General features: G+C 36.0%; 2 protein-coding genes across 3 annotated transcripts; one reads left to right on the forward strand and one right to left on the reverse strand.

The window, feature by feature from the left end:
* LOC107644444 (probable glutamate carboxypeptidase LAMP1) lies at positions 66 to 5,445 on the forward strand. Of its 2 annotated transcripts, none has more exons than XM_016348304.2 (13): positions 66 to 977; positions 1,321 to 1,545; positions 2,070 to 2,137; positions 2,334 to 2,415; positions 2,503 to 2,595; positions 2,682 to 2,834; positions 3,058 to 3,126; positions 3,297 to 3,384; positions 3,550 to 3,642; positions 4,066 to 4,154; positions 4,319 to 4,435; positions 4,550 to 4,690; positions 4,835 to 5,061. In XM_016348304.2, the coding sequence occupies exons 1-13, from the start codon at positions 201 to 203 to the stop codon at positions 4,847 to 4,849; spliced, it is 2,010 nt and encodes a 669-aa protein (XP_016203790.1). In that variant the 5' UTR covers positions 66 to 200; the 3' UTR covers positions 4,850 to 5,061. The 2 variants fall into 2 exon arrangements, with proteins under 2 accessions (XP_016203790.1, XP_016203789.1); XM_016348303.2 differs by lacking the exon at positions 4,835 to 5,061 and adding an exon at positions 5,088 to 5,445 and having other exon boundaries at positions 71 to 977.
* LOC107644446 (phosphoinositide 3-kinase regulatory subunit 4) lies at positions 7,675 to 15,656 on the reverse strand. Its single transcript, XM_016348305.2, has 11 exons — positions 15,150 to 15,656; positions 14,096 to 14,218; positions 13,959 to 14,004; positions 13,649 to 13,809; positions 12,906 to 12,985; positions 12,275 to 12,380; positions 12,024 to 12,200; positions 8,826 to 11,924; positions 8,389 to 8,636; positions 8,202 to 8,301; positions 7,675 to 8,117 (listed from the first exon to the last, which is right to left on the reverse strand). Exons 1-11 carry the CDS (start codon positions 15,423 to 15,425, stop codon positions 7,941 to 7,943), a joined length of 4,593 nt encoding a protein of 1,530 aa, XP_016203791.1. The 5' UTR covers positions 15,426 to 15,656; the 3' UTR covers positions 7,675 to 7,940.

Below are 17,090 nucleotides of genomic sequence, written 5' to 3' on the forward strand. Positions count from 1 at the left end.
AATCAAGAAGCTATTTATTGTTTTCTCAAATCTGCTCGCATAATATTTTTTGGTGCAAATACTAATTTTTATTGACAAAAATACCCTTTAAAAGCACCCAAAGCAAAGTACTGTGTATCCAATGATTCCAACCTCTAAACTAAAGTAGACCACAGCTGAGACTGAGAGCAGTCCCTCAAAAACAGAACACCATAGAAACCATGATCACAGTAGCAGCAACCGCCGCCAACACCACCACCACCATCACCACCTTATTAGCCATAGCCACCTCCTTTCTCCTCCTCCTCATCACTTCATCCCCAACAACCCCAAAATCCAGCAACTACCACACCCTCTTCCTCTCCACCTCCCTCTCCAGCAATGTCTCCATATCCAACCACCTCCAAGCTCTCACCCACAGACCCCACATAGCATCATCCGAAGCTAACTCCCAAGCTGCAAACTACGTCCTCAAAGTCTTCACTTCCTCAAACATACCCTCTCACATGGCTTCCTATCATGTTCTTCTCTCATACCCTCTCTCCCGCTCGTTGGTTCTCACTACTACTCCCCAAGAACCTCCCTTTAGCTTCTCCTTGAAGCAAGAACCGTATGAGGGTGACCCTTATGCGGCTGTTTCCGGTGAGGTAGTTCCAACGTTCCATGCATATGCAAAGTCAGGAACTGCGGAAGGACCTGTGGTTTACGTGAACTATGGAAGAGTGGAGGACTATTTGAGTCTGAGGAAGAAGATGGGTGTGAATGTTTCAGGCTGTGTTGTGTTGGCAAGGTATGGGAAGATATTTAGAGGGGATATTGTGAAGAATGCTTATGATGAAGGTGCTGTTGGGGTGGTGGTGTATTCTGATCGGAAAGACTACGGTGGTGGTGGCGACGACGGTGGAAGGTGGTTTCCTGATGGCAAGTGGCTGCCACCAAGTGGGGTCCAGGTGGGGTCAGTGTATCAGGGGACTGGTGATCCCTCAACACCAGGTTGGGTGAGTAGGCAACCTATCATGCATCAATACTTCCATTTTTATATAAATATTTAGAATATTGAAAATTTTATCTAGATCAATTATGCATCACTACTTCCACTTTTACATGAAGGAATGATAATTTAGTAGATCAATTATGTATGTAATGTGATTGATTCACCACTTTGGTGCCTGATTGTGTTGATAAGAAGACTAAGGTGACTTACAAGGCATAATTTTGAGGACTAATTTGATTAATGACTTCAAAACACCATAACGAATCTTTTGGCATTTGCTTATTGCATGTGTATACGTAAAACTTGTTCAATAATTGAATATTAATATTTGTATTTGTGCAACATAGGCGAGTAGTGGTGGTGATGGTGAGTGTGAGAGATTAACCAAGGAGGAGGTGGAGAAGGAAGGTGATGTTCCTCTTATACCTTCATTGCCAGTGTCTGGTGCAGATGGTGAGAAGATTCTGAGGTCAATTGGTGGACCTGTTGCTGAACATGATTGGCAAGGAAGCAAAGATGCTCCTACTTACAGGGTTGGACCGGGGCCAGGAATTCTCAACCTCACTTTCAAGGTATCTAAATCTTATCCATTTAATATAGTTGAAGCTTCTTGATCAGTATAAGTTCATAACTCTTTCTTCTTTGTATTTTTCCCTTTGTTTTTTGTTTTTTATTCTACTTCATCATGAAGAGATTTGTTATTTGTGGTGGATAAACGTCCATCACTACCTTACAAGTTATGGTTATTAATTTGGGACAATTCTTTTGATTGAAATCTATTTGACCACTACTTGTTATGTAGTCCAATTTAACTATATGATCCTATTTAGGCCCTGCAAAGTTATAATGCTAGTCCAATACTGACAATTTGAACATAATTATTGTCGTATTTTTTGTCAACATATCATTTTATTTATTATTAAACTTTATGGTAAGAACCGTTAGATGGTTTGACATGTTTGACTAAATTATAACCGTTAGATGGTACGATCATTTCCATATTTAAGAAACATTTATTGAATGATCAGCCTGTGAAAATGTTCAGATGCAAAAAGGCCCCTTAATTGATAAATGCAATTTTGGATATTGGTTTCAGGGGCAGGAGAATATTGCATCAATTCAAAATGTTATTGGTGTAATTGAAGGAGCAGAAGAGCCTGACCGGTATGTCAGAACTTCAAACTCCTGATTTTCTCCAATGATCAATAGGCATTATTGTATGGACTAATATACTTAGCATAATGTTTCTGAAATCAATGTAATCTAGCCACTTGTTGAGAACTCAGAAATTGAAAATCCATAGCCTTTGTTTGTTTTCAGCTATTTTATTTAGTTGTTGTTGCATTGCAACTGTTTGTAGATATGTCATTCTAGGAAACCATAGGGATGCATGGACATTTGGAGCTGTTGATCCAAATAGTGGCACTGCAGCATTACTTGAGGTAAATATAGCTTTGTTTTTGCACTCATGCTTTTGTGATTTCGGCAACCATTGAGGAACTATTGGAACATGTCTTTTGAAATTTCAGATTGCTCAAAGATTTGGGAAGCTTCAAAAACAAGGGTGGAAGCCTAGAAGAACAATTATATTATGCAATTGGGATGCTGAGGAATATGGCCTTGTAATTTTCTCTCTTATTTTTCACCCTCTCTTCTTATTATCATTATACATGTTTTTTGAATTTGATGTGATCATAATTCCCTTCAGATAGGATCAACAGAATGGGTAGAAGAGAACAGAGAAATTCTTGCTTCAAGAGCTGTGGCTTACTTGAATTCTGATTGTGCTGTTGGTGGAGCAGGGTTCAATGCCATGGCTACTCCACAGCTTGATGAATTGATCAAAAAAGCAACTCAGCAGGTATGACCAAAAAGTTTACTACAAATTAATAGGATCAAGGTAATCAAACTCAACACTTCAACTAAACTCGTGGCTATTAGGTTAACTTGAATCATAAATCTCAACTCATAATAAACTTGTTATTCATTACTCGTTAACTTGATAATCTTGACTAGGGTAGGCTTTCTCAAAAAATCAGTGAAAGGAGACAAGAACTTCTTGTTAAATATTGACTCTTATTTAGGTCACAGACCCAGATAACTCATCACAGAGCCTTTATGAAGCTTGGACTAGTTCTGGCACCTCTCCTTTGGTAAGCATATTGCAATTGTCAAAAAATTAGTAAAGTAGAAGCATGCAATTTACTATGCTTTTAGTTTCAACAAACTGGCCAGTGATCAGTATATGATTGATTGAACTTTAAAATAGCAGCATAACTTGAACATCTATATATAATCATGAACTATTTCTTTACATGGAAAGATTGGAAGATTAGGTGGTGGAGGATCAGATTATAAACCTTTTGTGCAGCATGTGGGAATTCCATCAATTGATTTAGCCTTTGGAGGAGGTACATAACACATTAATTTAATCACTAAGATTCGGATGCGTTAATAATACTCCCTCTGTTCCATTTTATTTGTCACTATGAAAATTTGGTATGTCCTTGTAGCATGTTGATCCTTTCAAATATGCAATGATCAAACTATTTTTTTTTCCTTTTTTTTATCCGCAGACACTGCAGAGTATCCAGTATACCACTCACTGTATGATGATTTCATCTGGATGCAGAAATTTGGAGATCCTATGTTTCATAGGCATGTTGCAGGTTGGTGACATTCAATTTCCTTTTTCAGTTTATGTCACATTAAACTCCATCTCAGTTAACTCTAATGATATCAAAATGTTTCTTGAAGACTTAAGAGTTTAATAATTACATATACAACTACAGGTTAAAATATGTTAACTTTTCCACAATTAGTATATTCACAACATATACAGAGTGTTACAAATGGGAAAGTTCTGTCATCATTTTTTGCTATTGTATAACTCGACACTTCATGACCTTATTTGATATGAGAATTTTTCTCCGCATTCAATCGAATCAAATCCTAACAAGTGGTAACAGGATCTAGTCATTTCATACGTTATGTGAAAGAATAGGTCAAGGAACTATAGAAACCACAAGGGAAACTATAACTATATAAACTTAATTCACTTGAATGACAATTGGTTCTGTTGTGGAAAACAGCTGCAAGTGTTTGGGGTCTAGTAGCATTATGGCTTGCAGATGAGGAGTTCTTACCTTTTGATTATCAATCCTATGCTAAGGAGCTCCAGGTTTGTTAACTTTTGTACTTTTCACACTCACACTGTTGTCACTGAATTCGACGTGGCAATATAGTGCCATATAATCTATGTAGCCGACCTCACATTATGAGATAAGGATCGTTGTAACTGAATTTTATAAAGATATTCATGAAACCAAAATGTTTGAATCACAGCTTAATGTGAAGAACTTGGAAGATGAGATTTCAAATAAAGACATAAATTTGTCTCCTATATTGAAGTCAATCAAGGAGCTTGAGAAAGCGGCAATCAAGATAAATGACCAGAGAAAGGTATCATTTGGCCAAGTTTAAACTTAAAACAAACACAAGTTCTTAAAATAACAAGTACCATATGATAAAGTGTTTTCTTTTCTTTTCTTTTCTTTTTTTTTTCTTTTTGTTCAGGAAATAGAAGCAAGTAAAGGTTGGAGAACATGGAAAGAGTACCAAATGAAAGTGAGAGATGTGAATGATAGACTTATGATGGCTGAACGTGCATTCACTGACAGAGATGGCCTCTTAGGAATGACATGGCATAAGCATTTGGTGAGTATATAGTTTTTTACTCTAAGAAGCAAGTGTTTTCTAGGCCAGTTCCCTCATTCTTCTTCTGACTTATAATATCACATAGTCTCATTAACAAAGGCCATGTGAATATTAGATGAATTCTACTGTTTTGAATGAAACCAGGGTTCTAACTTCTGAGAAAGATGAAATTGAAGAAATCAAGAAAATGGAACAGCTATATATATATATATAGTGAAAATGTCAATGAAACAAGGATATATGATTTTACTACTAAAAATAAAAGATGCAAAAACCAAAATCAAGAAATAAGACAGAAACCAAACATGCATTTCTCCCCATTTTGTTGGTATGATTGAAGAAAAAGATTATCCAAGTCCTGTTCCGTTTAATTGTTTTCCATTCCCCTATTTTGCAGATATATGGTCCAACAAAAAATAATGACTACGGCTCTCAATCTTTCCCGGGAATAGGTGATGCTGTGAGAGTGGCAAAAAATCTACAAACTGCAGAGTCATGGCATCGTGTACAACATGAAGTTTGGAGAGTCTCAAGAGTCATCAAACATGCCTCATTAGTTCTCATTGGTCAATTAACATGAACATTTATTACTTGCACATAATTTATTTTGGTTATAAGTGTGCGTGTGTGTATGTATATACATGGGCATGGCTCTCACTCTTAAATAATGAGATCAATTTGGATCCTTTTGCATTGTACTCTAAGCTAATAAAATATTGGCATTATGGAAGGATTGAAGGGACTACGTACTAAAATAGCATGTTCTATCTATCTATTTTTATATACTAACTTTTTAGTTTTTATACAATAAATTTAAATCACATTATTTTCTCTAACAATTCTAAATACATGGCAATTATTATTATTGTTTAATTAAAATATAAATTATTAATTAAATATAATAAATATATATAAAAAATATCATAATCATAATTATAAAAAAAATTAGTTATAAATATTTAAATTTCACACACTTTAACTAATATAGATAGTAATAGTACTACTATTACTTTATTTTATAATTTCTAATGAATTGTTGAAAACTTTTCATATCCAAATTTGGCACAAAATTTTTTTATTAGGTACATTCTAATATATCATAATTAATCAAATTAATTCAGAATTTTATACTATATTTTGTGTTTATATTCTCATTCATTTTTCTTAATTCTTTTCTTTAATTAATAGCGAACTAAAAAACACCTCAAAATTATATCATGAACACCATCTTCCGAAAAAAAATAAGCAAATGAATAGATAGTTTGTTTTTCAAAGTCTTTCTAGTTCATCTATGAAAAATATACACATCACTAGTAATTGAACTAAGTTTGATTTTAAATTTTATATAAATGATGACAAACATTCTTTGCATTGAAAGCTCAAATTTATTTAATGTGTGTGCTAAATGATGCAGACCCATTTAATTATTTCCAAGTCCAAGTTCATGTTGCTTCAGCAACTTCAAATATCAAGGCTCCAAAGCTTTAGCCCATTACATTTTAATGAGCAACAAATCAGTTCTTATGAGCCAAGAGAGAACCGGAATGCTCATGGTTGGAACAAAAGAAGAAAAAGGTAAAGAGATATTTGACACTATTATAAGACTGTGGCTCTAGAAAAACAACAAAGACACAAGGATAATACTACTACTCCAAGGACATCAGTAAAGCAAAGTTCAAAAAACGGGAGAGCAAAACACAAACATGCAAGAGTGCAGAAGTAGTGGAGTAGCTCCTCGGACAGCAGAGGTAATAGAGAAGAGTGAAAAATTATCACATGCAAATAAAGATAGTTTCAACGGACAGATGGTACAAGGAATTGGAAGAGGCAATGAAAAAGAATTGGAGATCAAGTTGCATCTATAAAGCTGGCCTCACTTCAATATTAGAAGATAAGGAAAAGAGAGTGATACAAGAGTATCATCTCAACATACTTGAGCTGAATTCTTTTTCCTTCAATTTGTGCTTCATTTAGATTTTCTTTGCTATAAGCTATCTAATGTCATCTTTCTGTATTTGAGAAAAAGGCTTATGAATGTGAGTTGAAAAAGTTATGAGAGAAAAGGCAAGAAAGATGCATGAAAAAGTCAAAGAAATGTTTCAGTTTATTTGAGTTTGTTGAACTAAGACTAGTTCCCCTTGCCAAGTTGGATAGCACTTGGTGTTTCTGAATCTGGTTAGATTCTCCTTCCAAGTCAGGACAACACTTGGGTAACTAGGCTTTGGATTAGAAAGCTTAGTGAAAGATACTAGATGAATTAGGTTATAATTCATTAGCATTGGTGTTTGTAATTTGTTTGATTATAGTGAAAATTCCACCATGGTTGTGGTGAAAATTGGATGTAGGTTTCATGGTACTTGAAAATCGAACCAAGATACATGCTGCCATGTTGGCCTCATTCTCTTCTTCCCTTCTCTATTTTTATTTAGTTTTAGAGACAAAACAAAAAAAAATCTCCTACATAATTAACTTCCGCAAAAACAGAGTATAAAAACTTTATTTTTGAGTTAACTTGATTCAACCCCTCTCTCATGTTCTAGCACTAGCAAATAAAGAAAAAATAATCTGTCTTAAGATAATTATAATAAATGATAAATATAAAACAAAAATACTTATATTTTTAAAACAGTTCAAAAAAACAAAAACTTCTTTAGATGATGAACTTATATACAAAAATGAAACAAAAAAGATACTACAAAACTCGTAAGAACATATGAGAGGATGAATAAACAAACCTCTTTAAACAAGAAACAAAAATAAAAGAACAATCACCACATAAGAAGATTAATTCTAATAACTAAAAAGAATACAAAAAAAACAAATAACAAATAAAAATATAATTTTATACAACTCTAACATCAGATACTTATATCTTTTCAAAAATGAATAACACTTCACTTTGTATTACTTTTTACTTAAATAATTATATTAAATTATATACAACACATGATTAATGATATGTATAAATACCTTATTAACCAATATAGTTGAAAAGAAATGCATAAAATATGTTAACAATATCACACTGCTTTGAACAAGCTTCAGTTGTTATAATTTCCAAAATGATCCAATTCTCCATTCATTCATAATACCTTCTGTACATATCAAGAGTATTTGAAAAATTGGAAACTGTTCTGATGTGAGACTAAATGACAACTTGATGGGTTAGTTCCTAAACCTTATGTACAGTTTTACTTACCCTATAAATTGGCACTACTTTTGTACAACATGCCACTAGAACTTTAGTAATTTACTTCCAAACTTTGATGGCTCCATCTCTACCACTTGATAATAAGAGTCTCTGGTTTAACTTAACAGAAGCCAGGGAAACAACAGAATCACGATGGCAACCGGCAGGATCAGTGGCAGCCGCAGATAGAATTGCCTTCGTCGTCAGTTTGGTTGTAAGAGGGCGTCTCTTCGTCTCCTGTTTGTTGGAGTAGAAAGTAAAATTAGCTGCCCATAATTTAAAAAAGTTGGAAATTGTAAGGAGAAGCATACAGTAAAATACCTGTACAACTTGCACTCCAAAACTAGATTTTGTTTCATAAAAGTCATCATTCCCAACACCTTTAATGTTTGGTCCACAGATACAGTAACTTCTGTCGGGACTGCAACAAAAACAGATACAAACACATATTCAATGAAACCATTTTTGCGGAAAATCAGGGAAACAAGGTTTAAGTTCAGCGCAAAACCTGTAATGATCCCATCGACGTATCTTTAAATCAGTGCCTCCAGTCAATAAATCACCCCCAGGCAAGGGAAGTAATGAACGGATTCCAGGAAGACGAGGAGGAGGATCATTCAGCTCATCAACTCCATACTTGCGATTAACATTTCGTCTTGGATCTGATTGAGAAGTAGGCTTACTTGAAGGCCTGGCCAAGGCCCAAGGAAGATCAGACATTTCTGCATCACCGTCATAATTGGCCATCCTCAATACCTGCAGGAAGATTTGTGAAGGTACAAGACAATAAATTAGAAACTATAGCTGATCCAAGTACCATTGAGAAAAATATAGGATGTAAACTTTTCTAGAAAACCAACTAAATGGCACATTTACTGTGACTGGATTTGTTCTAGTGCGTACTGCTTTTATCATCCATAAGCAATTACAAAAACAACCTCATACCTGGTGGCAGCTACCGTTCTCTGCATTCCAAAGAGAAACTTCATTGCAACCAGCAGCAACATACACAAGGGGTCTAGCAGTTGAAGGCGGAGAAGCATTTGGAGGAAGAAAGAGGCATATCTTTTCTATAGGGCAAGCAAGAGAATACTGCCAAGAGTTAACAGGCACAAGAAACCTCAGATCCCAGAGAGTGATTACACCCCTGGATGACCCTGATACAAACCAATTACCACACGGCCCAGATGCCAGAGAAGAAACATAACCCTCGTCAGGAGTAGATTTCAGGGTCCAGTTACTGGAATTTGACCTAGTATCCCACAGATGAATGCCACAATTCTGGGTGCTATACATAATGTTGTAATTATCCAAGGGGCAATTCAAAATGCAGATTATGGCACCTTCCTTGATATCCTTCTTTGTGATATCAGCAATACCAGAATACTTCTCAACAAGATTTCCTAGACCTCTTGAAATATGATCAACAGAAAACATATGAATTAATCCATCAGATGCTCCGATTATTACCTGCGCAGAACTGGGAAGTGTTGCTGCACATAGTGCACGGCTTCCCTCCAAGTGATATGTTAGCCTTGACCTGAACGATATGTCCTTCTCTAGCTTTTTGGAATCCCAAATCTTCACTGTGGAATCATCGGAAGCACTCACGAAGAAACTATGATCAGCAGAAATTGCTATGTCATTTACTGCTGAACGGTGTTCCTGCAGATGTGCAACCAGCACCCCTCGAGGCCTCCAGCCAGAATCCGGAACAGATGTTTTAGAAAAAGATGGAAATCCTGATAGATCAGTTTGGGCAGTTGCATCTTCAAGTGCATTTGAATTGCCTTTAATATTAGCAGATAATCCCACATCTTGAAATGTACTATTAACATAGGCTGTTTCATTCTCCTTGCCATCTGGTTCATGTACCACTCGATGAAACTGTTTAGAACCATTGCTGATGCTAAATGAACCTGAAAAGAGCTTTGGTGCTGGAACTGAACTAGCTAAATTAAAGGACTTATTAAGTGGATTAACCCAAGGCATAGCAGATGAACTGACACTCAGAGAATTCATCTGCAGTGGAGAATCAGATGCTGCGGGAGGGACTCCTATTCCCCGTCTGTCCATGCTAAAGGAGTACAAAGGTATTCCTTCTGACGGCTTTTCATATGTCATACTCTTTACACCACTAAAATGTGGTGACATAAATCCTGAAAACTGTAACTTCTCCATGGATTGAGGATCACGAGGTCCCACCATATTGGTATCGTTATGGATAAAGGCCCCCATATCTCTTAATTTTGCCTCAGCTTTGTCAGAATCATTTGGCCCTGGATGTTGGGCAGCAGTGTCAACAACTTGTTGAGCCTCAGTACCTTGTTTGTCAATCAAGTTCTTTAATGAGCCCAATTCTTCAATTCCCTTTTTAAGTAAATCCATTTCCCATAGTTTAGATTGTGATGAACTATACCAAATCTTCCTCTGCCTTTCTAACATGTCTGAACTCCTGGAGCTCTCCAAAACTTCATAAAAGACCTGTCTTGAAACAGGAGGTTTCAAACATCGCAAAAGAGCCCTCTCTGAAGCAAGAGATGTGGGTTGTCTACGGAGGAAAGGCCGTATAACAGGAGCCAGGAAAACATAAGAATCTACTGCACCCAAGCTCTCACTGCTAGCAGCAATGAAAGAGACAACTGATCTTCGTACCCATGCACTAGGGTAACACAATAAAGGAAAGGCACGCTCTATCATTTGAAGCAGTATCCTTTTCCGGAAGAACCCACTCTTGCAAAGAACAGTCAGACAATCTAAGGCTTTAACAATGACAGATTCTGTTGTGTCACTTAAAGCCTGCTCAATGTAAGGCAATAGATATTCTTCTACACTTCTTTGGCCCACGAAAAAACAGACATAAACAATCTTCTCATAGAATACTGTCCTTAACTGCTCATCTCGGTCATTTAAGAAAGCAGGCAGGATAGGTAAGAGAAAGTCATTACTCTGTCTCACACCAAAGAAAAAGCATAGTTTACCAATGTCGCGAAGAAGTGCTCTCCTAATATTTGGTGTTTGCTTTGGTCCCATTACAAGTTCTTGGACAACTTCTGCAATTGATTTCCTAAGCTGCACAAGTTGAACATCACTATTTATCCTCTTGACTTTTCCAGAGGTCTGACTGGATGATATTGATGGCTTTGGCAGCGAGCTCAATTCATCGAGAACACCTGCCTCACTCAAGCTTATTGAATGTACAAAGAATCCAAAAGCTGTTACTGCCAACTTAGAAATGTTGCTGGCATAGCATATTCTCACACTTTCCTCTGGATCATCAGGAAGCATAGAAAGCATTGGAAGAATATACTCAGGAAATATCTTTGCATCACTGGGAGGGAAATCCCGAACTAAAGGCAGAATGTCACATAAAGTCTCCAAAGCAGCACACCGCACAATAGCTGCTGGATCTGAAAGCATTGCAATCACATATGGGACAACACGCTGCAACCGATCCTCATCATCAATATATAAGGCAGAAGCCCTCAACAAGAGAATGGCTGCTCTCCTCAGGTGAGGCAACTTGACATTGCGTATGCAGGAGCAAAGCAAAGATGTTATCAAAACCATGCCTTCACATCTCATACTATCCTTTGGTAATTGCAGAAAAGGCATTCCAAATGTATCCGATTGATTATCATACTCAGACATCAAAGAATTCAAATCATTTAAAGTAATATTTTTCAAAAAGGGATGGCCATTTCCTCGAAACGTATTGGTAATAGTCTGAAGCAGCTCACCAGAAGATTGCAGATATTTTAGATTTTCAGGAAAGGTAGAATTGGGTGAACTTCCAGTCACATCCCGGGGGCTAGATGGAATATTATTCTTTTTAGCATCCCTCAGTATGCCACTATAATGATCATGAAGTAAGCCTTTGCCTATGTCCTCTCTCCTAATCAGTGAGTCCTTCATGAAACTCACACTTTCTTTTGCAACCATCTCTTCCAAAAGTTCACCAGAAGTAACTTTTACATCACTGGATGAATTGTTGTTCATCATTTGTTTAAGTATCTCCTGGAAAGCACTTTGGCATAATAAAACCTACATTGATTGATCACACATAGAATGATTTAGTTATAGGATTTTTCCATAAAGCCATATTTCGTCATGGGCTAAATATAGTTCAGTAAAGCCAAATACCCTCATATCAGAATGGAGAGGGCTCCAGCAGCGGTAAAAATCATGCAGAAATGGTGAAAAATAGGTTGGGAATACAACTGCAGCATATTCCTTTAGATATCCTTCAGCAGAAAGTCTAGACTCTGGCTCTATCTGAATCATGTGTAGTATCATCTTACGGATTCCAAGGTCTGGTATCTGCATCATTTGAAATCCAATGTTTAAAGTACTGAAGACTGAATCATGAGGATACACACAGATAGATAGATTACTTTTTCAAGATGCTGACTTGGATCAAATTGCCCTCTACGATAAGCCAGAAGTTGAGACAGTTCAAACAGCGGTTGCCCCTCAAGGAAAAGTTCTGCAATAACACAGCTGAAATGGCAAAATGACATGTACATGTTAGAAAATAAATAACACAACCAAAAAGAAAAATGGTGAGAACATGGCTTCTCTACAACACATCCCTAGTATTCTAGTTATTTAAAGAGGAATGTTAGAGCACCATCAAAATTTATTGTTTTTGGCCATCAGATAGCCATCAATGTTTAAAAGTATGGAATAAAGTATGTTGTTGGATTACTAAACTAAAGGAACTAGACTAAAAGAATAGAGTTGATGGCCAAAAACAATAAATTAGCATCTCTCTTATTTAATAAATAGATCCAAATCATAAAAATAAAATAAATAAACTTCAGATCATACTGAGGTATCACCTCTACGTCATCAATAATTACAGCAGTATAATGCCTTGTTGATCATATATCACCTATACATAATTCTTTTTCCATTCAGTTAATAAAAGTTCATGCACATAAACTCTTGCAGCATGAAACATGAACAACTGGAAAATTATATATTTCTCCTTAGATTAAGATTCTTGCAGCAAGGAATGCTCACCCGACAGCAAATATATCCATAGAAGGCTTTAAAGGGGAATCTTGTGCAACCTGCATCTCCCCTCCATGTTCGTAAAATCGCTAACAACCAAAGAAGTTTATGAAAAAAATAGAGTGAGTGGGATTACAATCATGTTAGGGAAGGACAAATAGCAACCGGTAAAAAAGCACAGATCTTAGCACACATACCAGAAGGATTAACCTTCTGACTCGCTAATTATAGGTTAATTTTATATATGTAATTTCAAATAAGCAAAAAACGAATAATCCCTGTGCAATAATTCTGCAATAAAGTTGGACAAATCTGCTAATATACAAAAGATAAAGTTGGGAGTGGGTGCTCCAAGAATCATGACAGATTTTAGGTTTTAAATTCACCAGAGTTTCAATTTGCACACCTCGATTTGTATTGAAAATATCCAAAGGCTTTAATAAAAGCCATTTAGCATTTGCCAAATTCTCTTATTAATTAAGCCTCTAAATATTAAGTTATCTTGTAAGACCACTTGCCCGTGTATAATGAAATTCAGATCAATTACAAAAAGGAAGAACACAAAACACAGCACTATCATATGGAATAGTTTCAAAAGAACATGCAAGACCAAGCTTAGCATTAAACAAAGGGAGGCCAAATATTAAACCAAGCTTTACACATGATTAGCATTAAACATCATGATTGAGCCAACAAAATGTAATAAGATAGATAATAAAAATAAATTAAACAGATATCAAAGGGAGGCCAACCTCGGGTGCTAGATAACAGAGTCTTCTTCCACCAGTGTCAAAGAAAAAAGAAAAATCCGATGGGTCATCATATGGAATGTAAGTAGGTTTGAAAGATGCAAAGTCCGCAAGGTACAGCCAATTCGAGGATGTAATCAGCACATTCTCACACTTAATATCCCCTGCAGAAATACAAGTAAATGCACAAGTCAAGCCAAGCCATGATAAGAGAAGATGCTGCTGCTAATAGATCCCTCTCCACTCTTCTTGCTAATATGCATTTTTTTTTTTTTTGAGGCAAGGCTTCAAATCCAATTAAACCAAGACATACCATGACATACTCCCTTCTCGTGGCTCTGTTGCACAGCTAAAAGCAGCTGTATATTATCCAAAAAGAAATATAGTGTCAGCAAAGATACCAAAACATCAAATGCTAACACTCTAGGGAACTGGAAGAGTAAACAAGACCTGAAAAGCCAACCATTTCTTCTCAACAAAACTGAGAAAAGGCCGAGTGCTTAGCCGATCATGCAGATTATGGAAGAAATATTGCCTCAAGAGGTATGCTGCTTTATCTGTTTCTTGCCAAAACTGCAAGATGACACCACCACATCAGGAATGAGAAAGATCTACTTAAAGTCAAGTACCGAACGAAATAGTTAGAAAAGTAGATAAAGTACCCTATATCTAATAAACCTGTAAATCCAAAATTGGCATAAAATCGCAAAATATCTTTTCAGTAGCCAAGAGAGTATTCAAAATTCTGTCCAACTACAAACTATACATAAACCCATATTTTTTACGCCTTTGAATCTGAAAATAACAAGCTGAAATGCTGAGCTTTCAATCATTCTTAATCTCTTAAACAACACAGGGTATAATGTGGCATTTTTTAAAATATTGAAAACAATAAATAGGGGGAAAAGGTTATATTCTTGAAAACTAAATGGACCTTTTATCCATTCAGATTCCCCGAACCTCTAAAATTATAAACCAAGAAAGCAATTAAGTATCGTACACTCTGCACTTTATTGATCCTAGAGTCAATAATCCTAGTCTTGGGAGCTAGCTTTTGAAGGTGAATTCAACACACTGAATGAGTCAATTCTACAGAAAACAAGTTCACCTATACGAGAATCAAAATCCTTACTTCCCGCTCTGGTAGAAGTGCCGATGAGTTGCTTCTACTAAAGTTACCTTGTGAAGTCAAAATTTTCCTTTGGCAGTACACTAAACCAAACAAGTAAATAACCACAAATGCCATCAAATATCAGAAACCCAACAAAGTGAAGCTACGAGCTTTCATTGGCACATCAAAGTTCAAAGCTTTAAGCCCCCCATAGTGAAAACCCTCAACTACCAAAACCAAACACATCCCAATCAATTAAACACCGCGAACAATAAGATAAATAACATAAAAAACAAAACAAAACAAAAACAAAAAACAAAAAACAAAAAACAAAAAACAAAAAACAAAAAAAAAAAAACAAAAATTCACTGGCAAGTCAATGAATTGGGGAACCTGAAACGGCCAAACGTGAGGATGTTCGATGGATTGGAAGACGTCCTTGATGTGAGAGAGTCTACGCTCATATTCCCTAAGATCGATGACGGAATCACCGCGCTTGAAGTAAACCTTGACGAGCACCAAACCCTCATCGTGCTTGCACTGAATTGATTTGAAGAATCTTCCACGACAAAGGACCTCTTTGAGGACGAGATTGTATGTGGAAGGAAGGTCGTGGAGATAGTACTCCGTAGCCGAAACCTGGGTGGTACGCGCGATTTTGTTACCCATTGTGATGGTGCTGAAGAATGAAGATTGCGTTGTGAGTTTCGATCGCAGAAGCACTTTTTCATTCTATAAGAAGAGTGAAGAAGAAGAAGGCCATGGATGCTGATGCTGATGCTCCTTTTGCATGATGCTAAGCTGCTTCCATTGCTGTGATTTTTTATGTCTGCGTTTTGCGGTCGCCACTTTTGCGTTTTGGTGGTGATGCTACCAAAAATGCCCCAAAATTTCTTGCGCTAATAAAATAAAATAAAAATAATAATTTTGAAAGATAAAAACGAGAATAACGTCTTATAAATTATAAAAGATTCCATATCCATTCTCAAAATAAATATGAATCCTCTTAATTTTTTTGTATTGTTTTATCAAGGATAATTTTTTATGATTTAAAATCTTTTTCACATTTTTTTAAATTTTATATAAAGAATATAGGGTAAAAAACGTAAATGAGCCAAGGGAGCTCATAAATTACGCAAATCCGCCAAACTGAAAATTGCTTCACGAATGAGCCAAAGCACTTCTCTATGCAATTCGAACCAGCTTAGTTCGATTTACACTTGTATATAATTCGGATCGAATCAGCTCGAATTGTTTAGCGAAATTAAGAGTAATTCGAACCAGCTTGGTTTGAACTAAAAACATACATAATTCGAACTAGATGAGTTCGAATTATATAGGAGGAAGCTTCCCAAAGTAATTCGAACCAGGTTAGTTCGATTTGCACTTGTATATAATTCGAACTCATCTAGTTCGAATTATGTATGTTTTTAGTTCGAACCAAGCTGGTTCGAATTACTCTTAATTTCGCTAAACAATTCGAGTTGATTCAGTTCGAATTATATAGGAGGAAGCTTCCTAAAGTAATTCGAACCAGGTTAGTTCGATTTGCACTTGTATATAATTCGAACTCATCTAGTTCGAATTATGTATGTTTTTAGTTCGAACCAAGCTGGTTCGAATTACTCTTAATTTCGCTAAACAATTCGAGTTGATTCAGTTCGAATTATATAGGAGGAAGCTTCCTAAAGTAATTCGAACCAGGTTAGTTCGATTTGCACTTGTATATAATTCGAACTCATCTAGTTCGAATTATGTATGTTTTTAGTTCGAACCAAGCTGGTTCGAATTACTCTTAATTTCGCTAAACAATTCGAGTTGATTCAGTTCGAATTATATAGGAGGAAGCTTCCTAAAGTAATTCGAACCAGGTTAGTTCGATTTGCACTTGTATATAATTCGAACTCATCTAGTTCGAATTATGTATGTTTTTAGTTCGAACCAAGCTGGTTCGAATTACTCTTAATTTCGCTAAACAATTCGAGTTGATTCAGTTCGAATTATATAGGAGGAAGCTTCCTAAAGTAATTCGAACCAGGTTAGTTCGATTTGCACTTGTATATAATTCGAACTCATCTAGTTCGAATTATGTATGTTTTTAGTTCGAACCAAGCTGGTTCGAATTACTCTTAATTTCGCTAAACAATTCGAGTTGATTCAGTTCGAATTATATAGGAGGAAGCTTCCTAAAGTAATTCGAACCAGGTTAGTTCGATTTGCACTTGTATATAATTCGAACTCATCTAGTTCGAATTATGTATGTTTTTAGTTCGAACCAAGCTGGTTCGAATTACTTTAGGAAGCTTCCTCCTATATAATTCGAACTCATCTAGT

The sequence above is a fragment of the Arachis ipaensis genome, chromosome B05 (assembly GCF_000816755.2).
Source record: "Arachis ipaensis cultivar K30076 chromosome B05, Araip1.1, whole genome shotgun sequence".
Taxonomy (NCBI): Eukaryota; Viridiplantae; Streptophyta; class Magnoliopsida; order Fabales; family Fabaceae; genus Arachis; species Arachis ipaensis.